The sequence below is a fragment of the Lactuca saligna genome, chromosome 2 (genome assembly GCF_052625555.1).
Source record: "Lactuca saligna cultivar CGN05327 chromosome 2, ASM5262555v1, whole genome shotgun sequence".
NCBI classification, from domain to species: domain Eukaryota; kingdom Viridiplantae; phylum Streptophyta; class Magnoliopsida; order Asterales; family Asteraceae; genus Lactuca; species Lactuca saligna.
The window spans coordinates 161,340,964-161,348,951 of NC_136418.1; the positions used below are offsets into that span (position 1 = coordinate 161,340,964).

Below are 7,988 nucleotides of genomic sequence, written 5' to 3' on the forward strand. Positions count from 1 at the left end.
CTCATGAATTCGTGTATCCCTTCCCAAGAAGTCCTAAGGACGAATTCTAACCTTTCTCCTCTCTCTTTATACCTTCTCCATTTGCTCTTGGTGTTTGTAAGCCATTAGAGGAGTGACACTTGTGACTCTAAGCATTCCAAAGTCAATTCAAGGAGATTTAGGATTGTTATTGCTATATAACAATCAAGGTATGTTCTTCAACCCATTCATATGTTAATATCGATTTCATATACTAGAATTAGGGTTTGTAATCTTGGATTCAAAGCACGTACAATAGAGAAACCTAGATCCAAGCATTAGGGTTTGTATGAGCACATAGGATGTCTTATGACCAAAACCCATCACAACAATGGAACTCTAAGCCTCATAATGCTCAAAAATAGAGTTAGATGGATAGTGTTTTGCTTCTGGCTGTGAGTGAGCAGTAAGGAGGCTGGGAGAGAGGCTTAGTGCTCTTTAAACAAGGCACAAAAACCCGGATTTAGGGTTTCCCAAACCCTGAACAACTCGTTGAGTAGCTCTCCCCGACTCATTGAGTAGGTCCTTCCACCCTCGTCCTAATCTTGCTTCTACTCGTCGAGTTACCCTCCTTGGACTTGCCTAGTAGACCTTCTTTGACTTAGGGTTTTCTTCCTTTAATTAACCTTATGGATTCCGAGTGTTACAATTTAATATATATATATATATATATATATATATATATATATATATATAATCAAGCAAAAGTCATAAATCTTTGAAGTGTTCAAAGAATTTCAAAACTAAGTAGAGAATCAACTGGGCAGAAAGACCAAAATGCTTCGATCCAATAGGGATGGTGATTATTTAAGTCTTGAATCTATGATTATCTTAAGAGTTGTGGAATAGTTTCACAATTGTATCTTCCTAGAACACCACAAATAAATGCTTATGTTTCCAAGTATATTTATGATATATTGAAAAAGATTATGTTCCATGTATGGCTTATGACATGTTTGAAAAGCTTAAGTTTCCGAGTATAGCTTATGATATGCTTGAAAAGCTTATATTTTCAAGTAAAGCTTATGATATGTTTGAAAACCTTTTGTTTTCAAATAAAGTTTATAGCATGTTCTAAAAGTTCTATTTTCCAAGAGTAGCTTATGATATGTTTGAAAAGTTTATATTTTCAAGTAAACCTTATAGTATGATTAGAAAGGCTTTATGTTTGAATTAAAGGTTTAAGAGCAATGCTTTCCTATGAAAGTTTTATTCTAGTTTTCTTTAGAAGTAAGAATTATATGATGAATTGAAAAGATATCGTGTTTAAAACCAATATAGTTCACAAGACATAATTGTCTTACATATTGTACTTTTAATGTCATGTATTTTAGCTTTATGTGCCAAATAGTAGAAGAACTTAGTCCTAGATTATGATTAATAGCTTGAATATATACACTATTAAATGAAGTGAAGCTTTGTAGTTAAACTACTTACCTTTGAACTAGTTTGTATTTATGATTTGCTTTGTTATGGTTTGCAATGATATGAAGTTGTAACCCTCATAATGTTTTAGTATTTTATATATTTTTTTGTGGGACCATATTTTGCTAAACTTGAAATTTTTTGTCAAATGATGTTTTAAAACTAAGTTATTTCAAAGGTATAAAATTGGGGTGTTACGGGGAAGGTATAATACTAAGTTATTTCATCGGTTTTCATTAGATTTTGGAAACCTTAGGAGAAAACCAATGGTTTTAAATCGAAACCGATTGTGGAGAAATTGGCATGTCTCGTGTGGATAACACATAAATCAGTGTTTTTTAGGATTCATTTATGTCATAGTTATCCCAAAACCATATAAATCGATAACATATCGGTTTGGATTAAAAACACATGCAAAAGGATCTGATAATCATGAAAAATGAGATTTTTTTTTTTGAAAACCACAATAGCACGCGATAAAGTTGCTGGTGCCAACATGGATTCCAACGCCAATATGGATGGATATTCAACCTGGATGGAGACTGTCCGAACAACCCTCTCACACATCCCATAACAATTAGACTTGGTTTGTGTTAGGGGGGTAGTTATAATATTTGTTTGCCCAATGTTACTATTTTGAACATGGAGTGTCAATTTTTGTTTCTTTTTTATGTTTTAAGCATTGTAGTAGTATCCAAAACTATTGTATGCAAACTTAGCTACTTTTTGGTGATTAAAGCTTGTAAAGTGAAACTGAAAGCAATTATTCTTTGTTGAAATATAAGGTAAGTATATAATATTTTCTAAGCATCCGTCCCCTAGATATGTTTTTGGTTTTAATCGGTCCGGTTTTCGGTTCCTCCAATTAGTCTTATTTGGTTTTCGGTTTAGGGATGAGCATTTGAACGAATACCCGAAATGGAACAGAAACTTGAACCAAACCAAACTGAATTAGGACCTAATAAACTATCTGGTTTGGTTCTCATGTATGTATTTTAGGCTTATTCGGTTATTGGGTATTTTCGTACGGGTTACTCAAATAACTGCTTAATCAGTTCTAAAGGAACCGAACCCAAATAAGCTATCCATTTTTTTTTTTTTACATTTCAGCATGTTTGCATAATTTTAAGGCAACTTTGAACTATAACGCCTTCGTTATTTGCCCGATTTGCCTGATTTTTTTCTAGCTTTTAGTTCATAATTTAACACACTCTTTACACAATTTATAAGCTATTTTTTGTTATATACTCAATAAGATACATGCCCTTAAAGAGGGGGTATTGAAGTTGGGTTTTCTATTTCATCATGTTTACAAAATTTTATGGCAATTTTGAATTGTCATGATGTCTTTGTTATTCGTTCGATTTGCTTGATTTTTTTTTCTAACTTGTAGCTCACAAACTAAACTACTTTTTACATGTACTTTTTGGTTGTATATTTAATGAAATATAGGATCTTAAATAAGGGGTATTATAGTTGTTTTTTAACGTGACATTTACTTTATTCTAATACCTTAAGTAATTACAAAAACAACCCTCTAAATTAAAAAATTTTAAAAAAAAATAAAATCCCAAACAATACGGTTTATTCAGTTCTTAATCATATTGTAAATGTTATTCGAATAATAACTGAACCAGACCGATTAATACATGAACACGAACCGGACCCGTATTGGTTTAATCAGTCCGGATTTCGGGTCCTCCAATTAGTCTTATTCGGTTTTCGGTTTATTTTGGTCTGGTTCGGTTCGGTGTGGTTCCGGCCCGAATAACATCCCTAGCTGGTTGTGCATATAATACGTGTAGATAGTTATATAATATTGCATGATATCTATGATGATTTATCTTTGAAGTTATTAGGCTGAGGGGGTGGTGTAGAGCTCACCGAGCTCCACCTCAGCTCCAACAAGGAAAATGCAAGACTGAAAGAAGAAAGGGAGAAGAGGAGGGGTGGTCGGCCGAGTTAGGAAAACGAAAGGGGGAAGAAGAGGTCAAAGAAGGGAGAGCTCGGCAGCTGGTCGTCGAGTTTGGCAACCAAACTTGACATGCCAAGTTGGTGGCGCGGTGTGTACCGAGGCCAACTCGGATATGCCGAGTCCCACTCCGTCCCGTCTTATAAAGATTTACAAATGAAGATGTTTCAAAATCATGTAGGTGAGTAGTTGGTTGTTATTCATGGTTGATTTTGATTCAGGAACAAAGTCTCAAATCCAGCCATTATATCAAGACATATAGATAGAGAGAATCAACTCCAACCATTACATCATACATTCATACCCTAAACAAATGCATAAATATTATCAAAACCACACACAATACACTAAATTCCACACACTATTACACAGCAAATAGACATGAAAAAGACGTCATCTTGCCCATAATTATGGTCATAACATACAAAGAAAGATCAAGGGATTATTGATGATCATACATGCGTATAAATGGTAGAAGCAAAGAAGAGGTCTATATCTGGAGGATTAAAGAAAGCCGTGGTTGTTGTATAACTCGAAACAATCCTTTGTTTCTTTGGAGCCTTGGGACACGTAAGATTCTCTAGTATTCTATACTTGTTTGCTTTAGGGGTTGTACACTTATCATCCATCGTCTTCTTCACCTTGCAGCTGTTCCCTGTTGAGGAGGGTTGTTGCAGGTTTTATGAGATGAAGACATGAGCAAAAAGTGGGTTTTAGTTGAGTGTTCTGAAGCTAGAAATGGTTAAAGTAAGAGTCCAACGGAAGTAATAACTGGGAGAAAGAAAGATAACCATTTGTAGAAAAAGAGATGAAGTTCTTTGACTGGTATAAAAGCAGCAGATATGTATGAGATAAGATCACTGAGTGCTTTTCAAAACCCATAAGAAACGCTTCTAGTGCTGGTTGAAAGTTGAACCCCTTGATCATTGAGAAGAAAATATTTTATAGATTCGATATGAAACTGTAAATAATCTTTTTAGTCTATACAACTTTAAACATTTATAATTAAATATCTAAAGAAGATTACTACAAGAATGTAATACTTAGTTTATAAATAATGATATTTAACAAAAATAATAAGCTAAAAACAACCCACATTTCAATTATTACAAATTACAACAATATCAACCACAAATCAACATACAAATTACAAAAACAATTTCCCGCCAATACTTGAGTAAAACTCAAAACATCAACATTCACTTCACGTAGAAAAATCCCCAAAAGTCATTGATTGCCCAAGTGCTGTTCTTACACGAAGCTGCAACACAAAATAGCAACCAATAAACTTATATATTTTTTACAAAAATAAAAAATAAAAAATAGTTTACTTTTCATATTTTTTACCTTGACATCCAAGCATGGATCATTAACCATGTTCTTTAACTGTGAAACAACACCAGCATTTCTTAATTTGACAACTCTTGCTAATGCACCTGCCCCAGTTGGAATAGTAAGATTTACTACAGTCCATACAACAGCTGTTCTCAAACTTGCCACGTCACTTTGCAATAAAGTCACAATTATTGACTGATTATTATCATCTTCATTCACAAGTTGCTGCATCACTGCTTCCTTCTCAAACTCTTTCCCAGATGCCACATTACACATAACATACATTGCCTGTCACATACAATAAACAAAACCCCAAAATTTGACCACTTTACCCTTTATGAACACAAAAAAAGGGAGCCCGATTTAGGAACAATAACACTTATTTAACCTGAACCAAAACTTGAGGTTTTGAAGCTCTTCTTAATTCTCTCCCAACAGTGTTTAGCAAAAGACCTTCAGTGAATAGATACATAATAGAGTCTACAGGTCCATTCACAAGATTGCAAACAAGCCCTAAAGCTTGCTCTTGCACACATGCATTGGAATCTGATACACAAAAAATAGCAACGTACTTTCATTTATCTGTTTAATTTCATAAGAGGGATAAAGGAAAGCAGGATGCTTTAATGAAGAAAGGAAAGAAAGTAGGTTGCTATTTGTTGTGTATTACCAGAGATGAGTCGTGTTAATGGGAATAATTTGAGGTCCATAAAGATTTCTTCTTTACACCTGGAGTCCACAAGAAACATCAAGTTTCTCAAAGCCCAAACAGCATTGAGCCTAACAGTTGAATCCATGGATTTTGATAGCTCCACAAGCTGTTTCACACCTCCACTTTGTATAAAAAGTGACTTGTGTGTTCTAAAATCAACCACCAAGTTACTCACAGTGCATAGTGCAGCAACCTGAAAAGTCAAAGTTTCGGTCAAAGTTTCTAGATTCTTTTTTTCTTCTTTGGGGAGGGGAGAGGTGGCCTTACTTGGACAGAAGTAGAAGCATCATATAGAAGCTGAATCACTGGCATGATAACTGCGTCTGTCATAAAATGACCTGCACTCAAATACTGAATAAATAGTTTTAGCAAAAAAAAACAAAAAATTAGGGTTTATAACTTTATAGTTTATATAATAATAATAGTTCAAAAGCACGAACCTTAACTGAGCGGGAAACATTTTTCAAACAGATGCAAGCAGCAACACGAACATCTATTGTAGTATGAGTTAAAGCATCAGTTATGATGATCAAAGCCTGTAGAAATGAATCAAGAAAAGGAAAATAAGTAGAATGTTAAAAAAAATGAAGTAAGAAATTCTATTCTTTATACACAAACCTTGGGTGATTGCAAAACAATAGATCTGCAAGGTTCAAGATTCGAGCAAAGATTACCCAAAGTTGTAAATATTCCCTCAAGGCGTTTGGCTTGTAATGATTCTTTTTGCATTTGGTGACAAAGTTTGTCAACTGTATTCGCCTCAAAAGCTAATTTTTGTAGATCCTCTTCATGTTCTATGAAGCTAGATAATGTAAACAAAGCTTCATCTCCCACTTGACCAAAATCATCAACAAGTTCAAGTAAAACCAGAATCAATTTGGTTCTGATTCCCACTGATTGAAGATATGATGATGATGATGAGGTGGCATTCTTGATTAAAGTCAAGCATATGCATGCTAGTAATCTTGTTCTTGGGTACCTATCTTTTGTTAACTCTAGTAAACTACCAAATGTTGTGCTGTTTTCGGGTCCCACAAATTTAGTAATGACTTCGGGATTTTGTTTGATGATTGTGGCAAATGATTCCAGGCTGGATTCTCTCTGAGATGTGGTGCCTTGAAGAAGGTTGATGAGTTTTTTTAAGACTCCAGCATCTGCTAATATTTTCTGCTCATTGTTTGTTTCACATGAATGTGTGATGATGCTTGCACCAAGTCCAGTTACATTTTCATTGTTTTTGTCTAATAAAGATATGAGGAATTCAATGTTTTTGTGTTGGAAGAAGTCGTATTTAGGAGCAGCTTTTGATTGGTATATCATTTTAAGGGCACGAGCACCTGCATCTACAACCTGCAAGATGCATTTAAAGTTTTGAGAGGTGACACACTTGTTTAGCTCTAAATTTATTGTAACAAAAGCTAGATGATATACAATATAAAGGTCTAGCCACAAACAGCTCATACATCATAATGATGTCTTCATACACTAAACTAGCCTTATATCAACCTGCTGGATCATAATCAACATATGCATTTGGACACTATGAACCACAGCCAAGCAATCTGATCAGATTAAAAAGTGCAGAAGAATTTTATGATCTTGAAGTCTCGGACTCTCAGTTCATTTAACAAGTTCCAAAAGTAGCAATTTCGAATAGGAGTTACAAAGAGAACTGCAGTTTATGCCTATTAACCTAGCCCTAGTCGATTAGGCACGTTAATTGCTAATGTTGGCACTGTTATGCCAAGTAAAGGAACCTTTATCCATCTTTTATGGTAACGAAAATTCAAAACATTAATGTTAAAGGAAATCATGTCGGTAACAGTTTCATATGGATTGGGTAAAAGATAACCTTTTCGTTCGAATGCGAAAGGAGATTTATAAGGTGAGGAAAAGCTCCGGCATCTAGAACGGCCTTAACACCGGCATCCACCCCGCACGCAAAACTGCCGATGGTTGCGGCACACTGGATGAGGAGGCAATCGACTGAAGAGGAAGCGGATGAGAGAATCGAGACGACGGAGGGGACGGCACCTAGCTTGATGTACGAGAGCTTCTTCGTGCGATTGCCAATTATCTGGTTCTTAAGTTCCCTGAGGACCTTTAATTTGGCTTCTCCGCCGTCTGCAGCGGCGGAGCGAAGCCGCTCAATTAAACCCTCAGGGCGGTGAGTCGTCGACGCTGAGCCTGGCATGGTCGTTGGACGACGGCGAATGTCATACGCGCCGCACCAACGCGTGTCTATAAGCGCGTTAGTGTGATTTAGAAAGAAATGAGACTTCAATCATCATTTGTCACAAAGACATCGAGCATTTGGTCTCTTTTTGTTATCGGATGAATGTGATCAACCTAAATATTGTTTCGCTAAATTTTACTCCAAAATAGAATCCACAATCATCCAGCTTTTTTATTTTCTATATTAAACAAAAATCCAATGATTTTTTAAGATTTACCTACGAGCCTTTTCTATTTTGCAATATGGGATAGAAAAATCTCATTAAATGGAAATAATGAAATTGTTGTAAG

At 35.2% G+C, this 7,988-nt stretch overlaps 1 protein-coding gene across 1 annotated transcript; it reads right to left on the reverse strand.

Moving 5' to 3' along the window:
- Nucleotides 1-4,492: 4,492 nt before the first annotated feature.
- LOC145032443 (ARM repeat superfamily protein) lies at nt 4,493-7,821 on the reverse strand. The gene is made up of 8 exons (XM_078981253.1): nt 7,315-7,821; nt 6,081-6,812; nt 5,903-5,998; nt 5,730-5,813; nt 5,421-5,655; nt 5,139-5,296; nt 4,763-5,038; nt 4,493-4,676 (listed from the first exon to the last, which is right to left on the reverse strand). Exons 1-8 carry the CDS (start codon nt 7,654-7,656, stop codon nt 4,620-4,622), a joined length of 1,980 nt encoding a protein of 659 aa, XP_078837379.1. The 5' UTR covers nt 7,657-7,821; the 3' UTR covers nt 4,493-4,619.
- Nucleotides 7,822-7,988: the final 167 nt, after the last annotated feature.